The sequence below is a fragment of the Crotalus tigris genome, unplaced genomic scaffold (assembly GCF_016545835.1).
Source record: "Crotalus tigris isolate CLP2741 ecotype Arizona unplaced genomic scaffold, ASM1654583v1 scf7180000018537.1059022, whole genome shotgun sequence".
NCBI lineage: Eukaryota > Metazoa > Chordata > Lepidosauria > Squamata > Viperidae > Crotalus > Crotalus tigris.
In genome coordinates this window covers 614496-630745 of record NW_024097062.1, presented here as the reverse complement: position 1 = coordinate 630745, position 16250 = coordinate 614496, and the positions used below count along the sequence as shown (strand labels likewise).

General features: G+C 33.6%; 2 protein-coding genes across 17 annotated transcripts in view; one reads left to right on the top strand and one right to left on the bottom strand.

Moving 5' to 3' along the window:
* Positions 1-408: 408 nt before the first annotated feature.
* SMIM4 (small integral membrane protein 4) lies at positions 409-3480 on the top strand. 2 transcript variants are annotated; one of them, XM_039353922.1, is made up of 4 exons: positions 409-541; positions 709-772; positions 1897-2086; positions 3343-3480. In XM_039353922.1, exons 3-4 carry the CDS (start codon positions 1936-1938, stop codon positions 3399-3401), a joined length of 210 nt encoding a protein of 69 aa, XP_039209856.1. In that variant the 5' UTR covers positions 409-541; positions 709-772; positions 1897-1935; the 3' UTR covers positions 3402-3480. The 2 variants fall into 2 exon arrangements, with proteins under 2 accessions (XP_039209856.1, XP_039209857.1); XM_039353923.1 differs by lacking the exon at positions 709-772 and having other exon boundaries at positions 416-541.
* A 1396-nt stretch (positions 3481-4876) lies between these two features.
* Positions 4877-16250, bottom strand: part of PBRM1 (polybromo 1) — a 64747-nt gene continuing 53373 nt past the window's right edge. For 12 of the 15 annotated variants that reach the window (XM_039353909.1, XM_039353910.1, XM_039353901.1 and 9 more), the window contains 4 exons: positions 14533-14679; positions 12596-12663; positions 11562-11778; positions 4877-10292 (listed from right to left, as the gene is read on the bottom strand). In XM_039353909.1, the coding sequence (XP_039209843.1) occupies positions 10120-10292; positions 11562-11778; positions 12596-12663; positions 14533-14679 (605 nt within the window). In that variant the 3' untranslated portion in view covers positions 4877-10119. Of the gene's footprint in view, positions 10293-11561; positions 11779-12595; positions 12664-14532; positions 14680-14718; positions 16172-16250 lie in introns of those variants that run through there. The other 3 variants (XM_039353912.1, XM_039353914.1, XM_039353917.1) reach the window with 2 other exon arrangements.

Below are 16250 nucleotides of genomic sequence, written 5' to 3'. Positions count from 1 at the left end.
AAAGGAATACGTACAGAAAGCTCTATTCTCTTATTTTTCAATGGATAAAATGTGTTACAATTCAGACTGCCTGCTCTTGTGATCTTATAGACACCTGATTAAAAAGAAAGCGAAATTTACTTTGCTGAGTTGATCTTGCACAGAATGAGTTAGTTGTCCAGTGTTTTACGAAATGTTGAAGACAATAAGATACTGGATTACTTCACTTCGGCTCCGACAGGGGGCGGTCAGAGGCTTCTAACCGCTTCGCCTCGCCGGTTTTGCAACTGAACTGAGCAGGAGCTGTGGGGCTTTAGGAGCGCCATTAGCGCCCTACGTTTGAGAATCGCAGCTGGCGTAGGAGCAACACCGCAGAGAAAACCCCCGCTCATTCCGTTCTTTCTGTTCAAAGACGGGCAGGCCACTCCCCCTACGCACAGCACGTAACCAATCACTATAGTCTCATTCGGAAGACATGATGTGTAGCAGTCAGGTGGGAGGGCGGTCGCTCTTCCCGTTGCTCTTTTATCTTGCGCGCCCTCTTCCTTACTCAGTCCTAAAGGTGAGTGTTGGTCTCCGCTAGAGATCAGACCGTTCTCTTTGACTGTCTCCCACTGAGAGTGGTGGGAGTGGAAAGCAGCATTGCCTTCTATGAGCACGGGTCCTTGGTTATAATAATCAGAATTTGTTTATTTATATCCCCTTTATTATTTTTACAAATAACCCAAGGCGGCGAACGTATGCAACACAGCTTCCTTCTACCGTATTTTCCTCATAACAACAACCCTGTGAGGTGAGTTGGGCTGAGAGTCACTGACTGTGTTGAACTCATGGTCTCTTGCTTTCTAGCCTGGTGCCTTAACCACTAGACCAAATTTGCAAGGCTTTCAGACCCTGGAAATAAGTTCTCTGATGGAGAACTTTTACGTAAAACTAGACATTAGCTAGCCTTGGGTGCTTTCCTGGGATTGGTGACTGAATGGCATCACAACAACTTATTCACAACTGGATCTGAAAGATAGTGAATGATTAATGTAAACCCCGGGAATGGTCTCTTATTTTCCATTAGTCGAATGTTGGAAGGAAATGTTATAAACTTTGTTTTGTCAGGACTAGGTAAGCAGAACATGTATAAGTGCAGTATCAATGTTATTAATAGATATTTGGTTCTGGAATCATGGTTTATCTAGAGATGGGCTGCTAATACAAAATGGGTATTTAAAATGTTTGCAAGATTTGTTGATGTTAGAGTTCTTTGCATTTCAAATTGTATATGGTATGCTGAAATCAGTAGTTGCCAAAAATAAACATACAAAAGAGTTCTAGGTTCTAGCAGGTTGTTGATCCACATTAGGTGGCATTGAACAAAATAGGATGATCTTAAGTCAGAGTCTTCATATTGCATTTTATAAGGATGTTGCTATAAAATGGAAGATTGTATGCATCACATACTGATAGCATTGATGATGTTGCTAAGTTGGGTAATGAAACACCTGCAAGAAAACAACCAAGCTCAGAGCACCAAAAGACCTCATATTCTCAATTGCTCAGGATGCTCAGGAAGGATTTTAGTAGCTGTGGTGAAAATGATAGAATTCAGAAACATTGCTGATGTAAACCACTTAGACTAGAGAATGTTATAAAGCACCATGAAGCAATATATAAGTATCAGCGCTATTGCTGTGCTTTAGTGTTTTGGGATTAACTCACAATAAATTAAATAGATTTATTAATAATAGTAATATTAGAATAATGCATTTTTTTAGTTTTGTGTCGTTATGAGCCCAGGTATAATCAGATGTGAAATATGTAAAGATAAAACTGAATTTTATTCCTGTCCATAGTTTTATATATTTGGTTAACCATATTTTGGACAGCCTTATACATAAAATATTAATTTTGTTTGATGTGTTTCAGAATCACCCTTCTTACAACGAATCTTAAATTCTTCTTAAAATGTCTGTCAATAGTAAAATAACTCAACTAATGAATAAAGTACCTGGAAAGAAGCGGTTTGGTATATACAGATTTCTTCCTTTCTACTTTGTTCTTGGTGGTGCTATAGAATGGTTTATGATTAATGTTTCAGTTGGCAATCAGACCTTTTGTAAGTATCATTAAACTTTTGTTTAAAAAAATTCTTTTCGATATATTTAAACATGCATGACTTAATTTTGCTATATTAATTTCCACATCTTTCCAAATAATTATATTGACATATTCAAATTTCTGTTTGATATTCAGCTTTTATTAAAAAAAGAACTTAAGGCAACCTTTTAATGGTAATCATTTGATGTATAGAGAAGAGCTACAAAGATGATTGGGGGACTGAAGGCTAAAACATATAAAGAATGGAATTCTTTGCTAGAAATGGGTATGTCTAGTTTAATGAAGAGAAGGACAAGGGGTGACATGAAGGTAGTGTTCCAATATCTCAGGGATTGCCACAAAGAAGGAGTCAAGCTATTCTCCAAAGCGCCTGAAGGCCGGACAAGAAGCAACAGATGGAAACTAATCAAGGAGAGAAGCAACCTAGAACTAAGGAGAAACTTCCTGACAGTTAAAACAATCAGTGGAACAGCTGGCCTCCAGAAGTTGTAGATGCTCAAACACTGGAGGTTTTTAAGACAAGAGTGGACAACACTTGTCTGAAGTGGTATGGAGTTTCCTGTCTGAGCAGGAGGGATTTGACTAGAAGTCTCCCAAGGTCCCTTCCAACTCTGTTATTCTATTTTTGCTTGGCATCAAAGGCTTCAAGTGCTCTAATAAAATTAGTAGAATGGAATTATCTTAAAATTGCAAAGTAAAGATTGAGTATCATCTTAAAACCTATTGGCAGGCATACTGCTCCTGAGAAAACTACAAATCATCACATTGGGGAAACATGGTTTTACTTTTAGCTTAAGGGTTGATAAAATATTCAGGTAATCTTCCAATTGTATTTTGGAGACAGATGAAAAACTACTAAAATACTGAGGTATTAGCTTCAGACTGAGCGTAATCTGACTATTCTACAAAACAGAAAACAAATTTCTAAAATCCTGCATTTTTTTAGAAATGGATAAAATTAGTGCTTGGCCTAATTTCAAAATGTTTAAATTTGAGATTAATCTATCACACTTTACTTAAATAAAAGAAGTGGGTATTAGTTAAAAAGTATGTCAGAATGAAAATGTTCCATCATACTGTGGAATTCATGATTGAATAAGGTTCCCCTTGATGATAATTTCCTTATTATACTTTTGATCTTGCATGAATTACCCAATGTTTTAAGCTTGAAATACTGCAAGTTAATTATATAATGTTAAATTAATAAAAACTATTTTCAAAAAGTTGATAGAAATGATCTCAAATGTTTTGCAGATGACGTTTACCGTAGAAAACAGACTGAGCAATATTACCAGAAGTTGGAAGAAAAGTGAATTCAGCACTGAATTATCTGTACATAATGGATTCTAAATTAATAAATTTGTTTCAAAGTTTGCTTAAAATAAGACTGAATACTGACTCTACATTTTGTTCACTAAAATGTACTTTTTGTTAGTCTTGCCTTGTTTTAAGTAAAAATTATGTATTTTGGTGAACTCAAGTGCCATCTCGAAGTGTATCTGTCCCTATCCTGGTTCTTCAGGATTTCCAGTGGTATACTTTGCTGCTGTAATTGAGGTACTCAGTAGCTGTTTCCAACTCTAGGGGGAGGGACTCATCTCCGTTTCTTACCAAAGAAGCTAGCATTGTTCAAAGAAATTTCTGTGGTCCTGTGGCCAGCATGATTATAACTCAGATTTAACTCACATAACAATAAGACTGGTTACCTGTTGCATTTTAGAAAATGTTGCTCTGGGTTTTAGAAATATGTTGTTTCATGACATATTGGTTTATCATTTTTTGTAAATGTACACAATCACTTTTATGTATTATTAAAGTAAAAGGAATTATTTTACCATGTTACTGGGTTGACCTGAGGAAGTGCAAAAAGAAAAGGCAAAAAGAGGAACATTTAATCCCAATGTTTGCAGTAGTTCTCTCATAATCCAAGTCATTGGTTTAGGGGAGCAAGTTATAACAATTCTCTCTCACACACACACACACAGTGACCATTATGAGACTATGTATACAATATAGATTCATGCTTCAATTGACAAAGTCGGATTGTTTATGGAAGATACATGTGTGGAGTTGTCGCACAGAAGGTATTTGTGAATACATTAGATAATGTGGATCTCATCGGAATTTATGTATTTCTCAAAGCCATAATGAGATTTGATTTTGGCTTAATGTGCTATTACCTAAACTATGGCTAAGCAAATCATGACTTACTATTTGTGAACTTGGTATGTATGAATAAAATGAACTTAACATGGTAAAATAGAACAGTTTATAATACACTGTAGTCAGAGCTTTCCACACTCTGGAGAAAAATATACACAAGGGAATCAGCAGTGTCCTGTAATTCAGGATAAATTTTCCTTGCTGCTTTTCTTATAACATTCTTGTTTTTATTAGTAAAAATTATAGCTTGCTGAATGAAGAAAAACGCAAATTCTATCAGTTGCACTTTCAGATAGCAGAAACTTTAAGATCTGCTTTTCCATTTATATAATCAGATTAATCAGTAGTCTTAAATTGTATGGCAGGGTTCTATGTTCTGTGATTAGACAGAATGAATGAGGATTTGATATGTGAAATATAGTCAAACATTCTGAGAAGTGAATTTGGCCCTAGGAAATAACAAAACTGCAGGAGTTAAGAGAGTTGCAGGAAGACTGGTTAAAAACGATGCAATTAGAGGGGTTCTTGCAGATGTGGAAAACAGCAGTAACCAGGGGACAAGAAATTAGCTTTTTATATTGCAATACCAAAAGACACTATCTAAACAAATGCTCAGATTGCCAACTGAACTTAACATAAAATGATTTTATTAACTACTATCAAGTTGGAGTCAGCTCTATGCAACTTCATTTTTTCCAGCATGATATTCCTTCAGTCTGGCCTTTTAGATCTCTCAATAATTTTACATAATTAGAAAATGCCCAAAATTCTGCAATCCAGGCTTCAATATGTGATATATGGACTGCTGATATATACAAGCTGCACTTAGAAAATAGAAAGCTGATGTCACAATGCTAGCAACAAATGGATAATAGAAAAATATCCAAAGACAGGCCACAAAAAATTGTGAAGAGCTCTTGAAAAGACTTATTTGCCAGTGAAGAATTTGCATGATGACCTGGATGCAACAATTGGAATGAAATATGGAAGTAAATAGTTCAAATAATGGAAAGGAATGTGCCAAGGCTCTTTACTATGCCTCCATATTGTATTTAGTTTGTGTTCAGAATGTCAGGAGAAATGTTGCATTAAAATAAATCAAATTTGGAATTAAAATTGTTGGGAGAAACACCAAACCCCCCAGATAAGCTGGCATTGCTTGAATGGCTGAAGTGAAGAAACGTTAAGGATTCTCTTGATAAAAGATGAGAGCGCAAAAGCCAATCTGTTTCTTTAAAAAGAAAAACACTGAGATGTTGTTCACACCATGCCCATCTAATGCAAATAGGCGCAATAGTAATAGACTTCATTTCCAAGGGTTAAAAATTCACAAGGACAGCGACTGTAGTTATGAAATAGAGATCTGCAACTTTGGAAAAACCTGACAAACCTGGGTAGAAAATTTGAAATAGTTATTACATTGACATGAGAATTTGCTTGTTTTTTTCCTTCATCTTAACTGAATCAGTTAAATTAGATGACTGGCTATATAAATGAATAAAATGTATTTATTGTAAAAGCTATACATTTCTCAGGTGGAGCTTGTCTGATCAGAAAGGCTAGTTAAAAAAATCCTTTGAACTGTAATCTTGGAGAAAATAGTTGAGAATAATGAATGTACTAGAAGATCAGATTGCTCACTAGAAACACTACATTTGTAAAACAAAGTTTTAAACATAAACATTTTTATCATTATGCACCTCTTCCATCTTTGCCCTTTTTTCAGGTTTGTCCTTTATTTTTTCTAAGAAAATATGGTCAATTTATATACATAATAGGTAGCAAAAGAGAAAAGCTACACATAATTTCAAAGAAAAAAATATATAAAAATGTACTGTATGGCCATCTGCTAGATTTATAAATCCATCATCTATGATCAAAGGAAAGTATTGCTGTATTTTAAATCTAACAATACTGAGCAGAAATTAAATCTACAACATAAACATAGCTACATTGCAAGACTTACATTATTTTATCAAATATGGGCAATTGCAATAAATCATTGCTTATGGTGAAATACAGTGGGGACAAGTTGTGGACTTCCACTCTAATGCTGGCTGTACACTTGAAAAAAATGGATCCTTTTGTTCAATTTTTTGATTAGCCCAGATCTGATTAAAGTTGGTTTAAAAACACACCAACTTCCAACCTGGACTTTAAAACCAGGAAAAAGACTTTTTTCCCTAGCCTATAAAATTAAGATTATTTAAATGTTATTTTGATACCATTAATAAAAAAGTCTAATAAGAGAGATATAGAATTTGATACGTACCTTTATAGTATAGGCTCAGTTCAGACATTGTAGTAAATTGTGATGGTATTAATATTGTTCAATGAACAACTAATACCATAGTCCTGTCCTAATGCTAAGCCATCAATCATTGCTGACAAATCACAGACAGGTTTCACACATCATATGTGATTAGCTTGGTTTTGACTTAGTATGATGCCAGCTGTTGTGACTTAACTGAGAAAATAAGTAATGGCTTAGCATACATGTGAACTTAGCTTCTCTATGTGTGTACCAATTTTAAAATTCTGTATTCTTCTAAAACTCAGTGGTTATGTTTCTTTTTGGAAAGGTTTTTGAATGTAGGATAAACGTGCCTATTTTTCTCTAGATCTTAAACTTGTTCTGTGTATCTAATGTAACTACCAGGATGCACATATTGCATGTCATCATGAGTTCTTTACAGAACATGGTTAGAATTGTAGTAAAATTGTCTAGAACTAAAAGTGAGACATCTTAATGGAACAATCAAACCTGGTTAATCCAAATTACAAACTATTTTTATTTAAATTAAAAAGCCTCAAAAAAGACAAATTGATAGTACATGCACATGGACTAATTATCACTTTACTCATTGGAGTATACAACCAGCTGTAAAAATGAGGCATGGATTAACCAGGTCCAAAAGCATATATGCTGGAAAAAAGTTAAAAGCATTGACTTGAATTCATATACAAATTTGCTCTTTTAAAAAAGGAATAAAGAATAGGCAATAAACTAATAATCACTTTCAAACTGAAATTGATGTATTTTTTACCATTCAAGCCAACCATTTCCCATACTTTTATTTGAATAACCAAAGTCCTTTTATTCCAATACAGTGCATGGCTGTGGAAGATAACAAATAATGAATTCAAGTGGCCACAAATAAGACATGGTTTGTTCTCCTGTTCAACAAATTATAATTAAAAAATAATTGTCTGCTAATTGTGCAATACTGGATTGTAACCATCAAATCTTAACTCCTACACGTTACTGAAATGCCCCAATACAGATGATATTGGAATAAATTAAATTTAAAATAATTAGGGCCAGCCTAATAGTTTAAGAGGAGTGCTCTGCACTTCCAAAGAAAAGGTCTCATTTACAGTTCTAATTGTTTACTCCTAGGCTATTAGGAGTGGTGAAGCTGCTCCTTAGGTAAGGTCTCTGGGAAAGTAATGCTATAAATTATTCAGCAGTGATCCTTCTGCATTACACAGCATCCAAAGGGTGTCACATCTTGTTCTTAACAAATGTTTTTAAAAATAATAAATAAAAATAAATAATTCCAAATTCTTTGGTGTAATTTTAGTAATTCTTAACAAAAGTGATTGTATTAGTAAATGTCCAAGGCAGTTCTAAGTACTCAAGAACTAGGATGTGCTACTGGCTTCCTTTAACTTTGTTGTTGAAAATACCATTATCTGAGGTAATGTCAAACAAACTGGCCACAAGCCATAAGAGCAGGCATGCATTTATTTTAGCAGCTTCCAACACTGCAACTGCTTCTATGTTGAAAATTATAAGGTTAACTAAGAAAACCCCAGGAGGGAAAAATAAACTTGCTGGGGATAGGGTCGGGGATAGCAGCATATATATGTCTCTCTGAGGTTTTTAAATATTTTAAACAATATAAACTAAGGTTCTTTGTACCACAGATTATAGAATATTAAAGATACAAAATATTTCTCCTGTAATGTCAATTAAGTTATATTTTATATTAGTACCTAATTTGATAACTGTATCTCTTTAAGTGTTTTATTAGATTTGTCAAAAGCTATATCCTAGAAGTATAAATTATATCTCTTTAATAGCTCTGCCATCATTATTTTTGGGGGGTCTGCATTAAACCAGGGTTGTATATTGAATGTTTTAATTCTAGTGAATTAAATTTGGATTCCTACCTAATTCTACAGTGAAAACCACAGTAGTTTTTCATTTCAAGTAGTTTTTCCTTAGAAATAAAGCTAATTTTCTAAAAACATATTTTCTGACAATGTTAAGTTTTAGCTTGTTACTTGCTCTAAACCTCCATAAAATTTATTTGCTGTTTTTAAACTTGTTTTTAAAATTATATTCATACATTTTCTCCACTAAGTCAAAGTATTTACATATTTAATTAAAGTATTTTATAATTAAATGACCAATTAATATTTCTATCAATTGCCAGTCCCATCTCGAGGAAGGCAATGAAACTAGGAAGTTTTATGAAATTAGGCAGCAAATCAGGGAACAACACAATTTTAGGTAGAAGGTAGTCTGCTCAAAATAAATTAACAAAAAACCCAATTAAACTTCATGAACGACTTTTTCCATATTCAAAGAGACTATCTAAATAGTGGAGTTGCAAATGATGTAAAAACTGTGATCCCAAAAGAAATATTTTTGAAAATAGTTTTTTTTTACTTTTTCAACTGAGATATGCAAAATCAGGGTTTTAATACCCACCAAAAACATTATTTATTATGTTAAACCTTTTAACACTGCAGTGCAACTGGTTATGCACTTGAAATTTTCAGTAGCTGCAGTGCAATGTTTATATCAGAGCAATTTAAAAAATAGTATACAAATCTCAATGCCAAATTATGGATAGCATTTAGGCAAGCCTCTCTTGTACATTCCTATTACTTACCTTCAAAGATCAGTTAACATCTGCATTATTTGTAGTAATACCTTAACTATTCAGATAACAACACATCCATTTTTTTCCAATGGTAGAAATGTAAAAGTATTAAAATGTATTAAATATACATAGGTCTTGGCATCCTTAAAAATGTCATGTTCTGTTAAATATATAAATGTTCTGTAAGCGATCTGAGAATGCAAAAGTATTATGTTTACTATCAAAAACTGAATCATATTAAATAGAAAGCAGAAACAAATATTTGCACCCTTGTAGTTATTTATCCTTCCTCAAGTATCTTTATAAGCCCAACTGCTGTGGTGATTTCTTTTTCTGGAAATCAGAAAAAATCCCTAGATCAGAGTCTACTGGCAACATAGGTAAATGTTCATGGTTATGGGACTCTTCACAAATGACGTTGGTCAGTACAAACTCACCGTGTTTGAACTAATTGAAGTGTTTGATTATTTTTCTTCATTTTTATTTCAAGTCCTGTGATCCTCCTACTGACCAAACATTTAGATTCTTGTATTTACCAGATTTTTTTCTCTACTTCAGTAGTTTTTAAAAAATCCTTTAAGCATATGTGATGTACCTGCCAGAAGTAACTACCGTATAAATACAGCGATGCTCATGCCACTATGGTCTAGGTGTAAATGTATGTTTTCCCAAGATAAACTGTAAACATCCTCCCTATCTTATCAGAATTTGTGAAGAAAAAAAGATATAACCTTGCTTTGCATTTAGAACCAAGCATGAGATCATCTTTCAAGTCAACCATATGCACAAGTCTGTATATTTAAGAAAAGTCAACATAATATAACAAAAAGTGAAATATGCTTATTAAAAATGTCCTTATAAAAAAACAATCTTGCAATATACAATAAGATGCAATAAAAACAATTTTCTCTCCCTCACCAATAACTAAAACAGCTATGTTCCACAATTTTTTTTATATGTTGGCATTGAAAGATTAAATATTTTCTATGTTGTATGCCTGGCGGATATTAAGTGTATCTCTCAACATCAAGTCTCGAAGCCGCCATAGTGCATCTGCCATTGTGGTATGAGCCCCTTTGCTTTTCAACCAGTGTGTAGGAAGACGACTTTCTTGCTCTTTTGAGAGGTGGGCATCACGTCTTTGTGCTGAAACAAGAAAAATACAGAAGCGATATACTGCCTTAAAATATGTCATTATACTTCACCAATAATGCTGATGCATTATACAACCTGAAAAATACATTATTGTTTTAAATGCATGAATATAGGATGGGAAATCCTTGGGTTAGAAATTTTATTTGTAAAAAAAGATTTTGGAACTGGTGATGAACATGAACTGAAAAAGTAGTACATAAATGTTGTATCAATAAGAATTAAATTTGCAAGTAACAGAAAATAATGTGCACTAATCTGACCCCATGTCAATATTATGTTCAGTTCTGGACATCTTGCTGAAAGACAAAATTGGATAATTGGAAATGATTCTATAAAGAACAATACTGATAATCAGGGAACTGAAAATACTGAAACAATGACTGGAAAGCGAGATGTGATAACATTTTTTTATATGTGTGAATGATTATCACTGAGTACGTAAAGATTTGTTTTCCATCTATTCAGATGATAAAATACAGAATAATAATTTTAAATGATAGAAATGAAGATTCTACCCAAGTATTCAAAAAAACGTCTTAACAGTAGTTCAACAGGACAATCAACTACCAACCAGATGCTGGACAGACATACGTTGGTACAATGGAAGATGAATTTTGGGAACAAGTAATTAGTCTTGATGCCTAAATGCCCCCATTTATAATTTATAATTCTATGATTAATATATCATGGTAAGTATAAGTCAGTTATGGAAAGTAACAGTGCATCCACATAGTCTATTTTTCATTTAGCACTAAATAAGATGGAACTAAAAATAAGAACTGGTCTTGAATAGGGCCACAGTAATAAAGATCTGGTAGATCTATAGACAGTTCAACTAAAAAATGGAACAAATATGAATAATTTAGTAAGATGACCAAATTGACCTGTTACATGCCAGTAAAAAGGAAAAACACAGAATCAGTGCACAGAAAATAGAATTTCCTTTAAAATTTCTCCACATAACTTAACATTAATCTATGTAAATCTAAGTACTGTATTTTCTGGCATATAAGACGACTGGGCGTATAAGACGACCCCCGACTTTTGAGAAGATTTTCATGGTTTAGAAAGTTGTCTTATACGCTGGAAAATACGGTACAAAAATTTACAATTTACTGATAGAAAAAGAAATGTGTAATTATACTGGAGCATGAGTGATACACTTTCCTTTGCAGATGCTGTTCTAAGGTAAGATATAAAAGTGCTAGAATATGGAAAGTGTCAACATTCTTTAAGAGGTTCATTTCCTTGTAATTTTACCTGAAAGGGTCTGGTCCCACTTGCTAATACTATTTGAATCAGCACTAAGACCTTCAATATATTTCAGATAAGCTTCTGAATGGAGAAGCCTCTGTGTCTTTGGTGGAGGAGAGACAAACATAGGCGTTGTAGGCTGCTGCATGACCTGTTGAGATGCTGGGTTTTGACCAGGATATGGAGGTGGTGCTTGTTGGCCTGGGGGACCAAGCATACCCATCTAGAAATATAAATACAGTATCAAGAATACATTTTAGAGGTTAGGTCAAGAATAGCCAGAAATATTTAGTATTAAGAATGTATGACAAGTATTAGCTTAGTTATTTACTTGCAGACATTTCAATATTTAGCTAGGCAACATTATCAGTCTTGAGTAATATACATCATTGCCTGGGTAGTAGGGATATGTATCTAATAAGTAGGTGGCCAGATAAACAGATTGCCCTCACTATAACTCCTCATCTAATCACAACCCAGATTTTGGCATAACTTGTGTTTTCTAATGTGTGGACAACTCAAAGATTTCATGTAAGCACATTTGAGGCCTCCAAACTCTCCACAAGTGTGCAGGTCTAAAAATATGGTGGTTTTGGAGAGGGGGAATATAAATACTAAATGAAATTTTAAAATCTTGAACCCAAACTATTTTTTCTCATTTTGGATTGTTTAAGTGGCAAAATGGATATTTTAAACTTCTATAAAGTTCCCCAAACCTGGTAGAAAAATTAACTCTCTTCAAATTTCTGCCCAGTCAACACTGCTGATGCTATGACATTACTAGCACTACCCACACGTAAACCAATTCCCAGACTGAAAAGATTATCCAGCATTTCTGACTCCTACAGGTAAAGGGTTATAAGGGAGTAACATCAGCAAATTAGAAATACATTATAAATATACCCGTTTGTAATTTGTTGATGTTATTCCCTTATCACCTCTTACTCATTTATTCACCATTAAAGAACTGGAAGACAGTTCGTTTCTTTTTTTTAAAAACCAATATCAGAATATGATTTATTGGATTTTTCTGTACCTACCTGCTGCCCAAATGGACTTCCTGGTGCTGGGGCTCCTACTATGGAAGAAACGTTTTGCCCTAGAACACCTGTATTTTAAAACATATCAAAACCACAATTTCATTTCAATCTAAAAATAAAACAAACAAAAGAATACTGTTCTATTATAACAAACTAATGTCACATCAAAAAGGTGAAAACCAATATTTTCAATATATATATATATTAGGCAGTATAATTAATCATGTCATCTGGATGTCTGGGGTAGGTTTTGTTTTTGGGTTTCACCTAATTAACTTCATCCAGTAATAAGTAACATCCCTTCCACTGGATTCATAAATAATTCCCAAGCATGACTACAATGGAACTTGTGCAAGTACTCAACACAACTTTTTGGTAATTAAACTGTGCAACAGCACCGCATGATGGGTCCAATAGTTTGTGCTTGGTCCTTTTTCCACATACTTCTCATCACTTTCAGGTGGCTTTGGGAGAATTCTGCCTTAGTCTACCCTTTAAAATCAAACATGTTATTTTACTAAATAACCATCTCTATCTAAGGAGATAATTTAGAATTTTCCTAAGAACAGAGAAGCACACTTGCTACAGGTAGTGAACAGTAAACAGTGTACCATAGAAATGTATGCTGTAATTTATTGTTATTACTCCACTGTAAATGCTCACATTTGTACCCCTTATTTATAGAACATTAAACTATATTTCTGCTTGCAATTAATAACTTTTCAGGAGGCTTCTGAGCAAGTCTTGCTGAGAGATACAGATTTTGACTGTATGCACATCATCTTTAATCTGAAATGGAAAGCTGTGGTTTCCAAACAACTCATTTGTGGTTTTACAATAAATAAATGGTTATCCAAATGTAGCATGGAAACCATTTCTGGTTATTACAAACCACAAAGTGTAACTCAGAATAGATAGATGATAAACCAAATTAAATATAACATTATTCTAGGTTCATATACCATGTTTAATTATTGCTAAACCACTGATGGATGGTTTGGAAACACTTGTTTAGAGTTAAGTATGACATGCAAACATAATCTTTATTAGTTTCTACCTAAATTTATCCAATGCATGCAGAAAAGGCAAAATAAAAATTAGCGGCAGGGAAAAAAAGAGTAAAGTAACTGGGGTTTTCATAACTGCCTGTGCATCTATATTTTTTTAAAAAGAGGAATAGAAAGGAAAGTTAAATAATCTTTAACTTTTGGTTAATATTATTTTCACCATAATAGATAATTCTTGTCCATGCAAAAAATTTTTAAGTATGTAAGCCTGGAATGTACTGTAATTAAAAATGTACTTCAATGCTCAGGGTAAATGTAAAAAGTACATTTAACTACTACTACTATTTCTTGGATAAGTTTTGAGTTTAGAATATAGTATACAGGACAGCGTATTCAAAAAAAAATTATAATCATGTGTTAGGTGTAAAATTTTACTTGACCTAATATTAAATCAAGTAGTTGAAAATAGGATATACTGTACACATCTGAAATGATTGCAATGTTAAAAGCTAGAAGTGAAAAAAGATTGATGCAATGATTTCTATTGGTATTATAGTTGGATTTAGTCCAGTTTAAACAAGACTTTTGACGTATTCCACGGAATGGAAAATATAAGCCTTTAATATTCCACATCTCTGGTCAAGTCAAGCCCTTAAGCACGAATTGAGGTATTCTTATATTTTATTAGTTAACTCCTTTTGATGCTGGACCAACAAATTTAATATGCCAGTATATGTATTTTCTGTGTCGAAGAGATTTCTCACTGTACTTTCACATTAACAGCTCAATATCCTAGACCTACGACAGTCAGTAAAAGACAAGCAATGAAGCTACAAGTGCAAGTGTCGCAAACCTCTCCTAGAATAATTGATTAAATGGGGTGAGAACAGAAAGACGAGATAATGGATGAATGAGGAGGTTCATTCTTACCCGGTGGTGGGATGCCTGGCATGCCTGGTGGAAGTTGATGGGGTGGAGGCACCCCAGGGTGAAGTGGTGGCATGCTGCCCATGCTAACAATGCCATCAACTGGGCCTTGTAAAGGTGGCAGCACTGATGGATAGCCACCTATCATGCCTTAAAGAACACAACAAATTTCAAACATGCATCAATGACATGCAAAATGGTCAAATTAATAATGACGTGCACTACCCATACATAAGCATCTTCAGAACTGCCATATGACACTACAATTAGTACTTTGCAAAAACAAACAATGTTACAATGATAAATAGAATATTTATAACAGATTAGTATTAGCTTACTGGAATATTTTTTGAAAGAAACAAACTCTACATCATTAAAAGAATATTAACTGCAAATATATGTAAATGTCCTGTTGGTTATATGAACGTATACAACATTGTTACAAGCACATTCTGAATTTATGGTATAGTATTATAGTTGCATGGAAAATAAATAGTTAGAAAAAAAGCACTCAGTTTCACTATTTAACATGCTTGACACAATCATTTAAACAAGTAAGAAATTAATTCAACAACACTGAAGAAAGTGGGCTATTCTGCTTCATCTCATTCTCATCAAGACCTACTGAGTCTGAAGGCAATTTAAAGACAGAGGAGACATGATCTTTCACACCTGAGCTATCATGCAATTTCATAAAAATTATCATCATAGACAATACGTTCTACAATTATAATTTCAAATTTTTGAATTGCCAATAGTCATGCTGACATTATTAATACCTAATGCCAAGAGTTTTAATTTGTATTTGCTAATAATGATAAAAAAATTGACAAAAAGGTACAATGTGGCAGAAAAGTGGGAATGTCTCTTGAGGAAGAGAATAAAAAGAAGGGGATAGCTGAAAAAGAAAGATTAATATAGGGGAAGTTTGGATTGTTATCAAGGATTGTTCTTGAAGATTCATAAGGAATCAAGTGGGGCAACATCAGAGAGGGAAATAAGATTATTACCCTGATAGAAATAATGGATGAGAAGATGTTTCATTAGATAATCAAGATAATGGAGGGAGAAAAAGAAGAATTTGGAAAAGTTATCTTTGCAAGCTGTTTTGCAGGCTTCCACAGAAGGTCAAAACAGCACCTATGTAAATAAATTCCATGGTACCATCACAGTTGGAACCATAGTTGTTAATTCAAATGTAATTGTTTTTATTATCGACTTACAGGAAAAAAGGACTTTGGAAGTAATAAATCTTTTGTACAGGATAACTTTCATTATTTACAATGGCTGTGTGAACCTTATCTAATAATGAATCTAGTGAAACAAACATCTTCTATTAACTGTTGAAATGTATAGGCATATGCTATAATAGCTACAGCTTTGCTAATTTTTTTGCACGATGTAAGGAAGGGAGATGTCCTCTGGATAAGGGGGGTAGAAATATGTAAACTGGGACAAGAATCCTCTAGTCAGGAAGTCTTTGCTCAACCCCCACTTTTTTTTTTTTTTTTTTTTTGAAAACTTTGAAAGAGATGGTTAAAGCATCAGGCTGGACACCAAAAGACTGTGAATCCCAGTCCTGCCTTAGGCATGAAAGCCAGCTGTCATTCTCTCTCAGCCGAACCCATCTTACAGGTTGTTACTGTGGGGAAAATAGGAGGAGGAAGGAGTATTAGGTATGTTCATCGTCTTCATTTTTTAATGAAAATAATAAAGGAGAG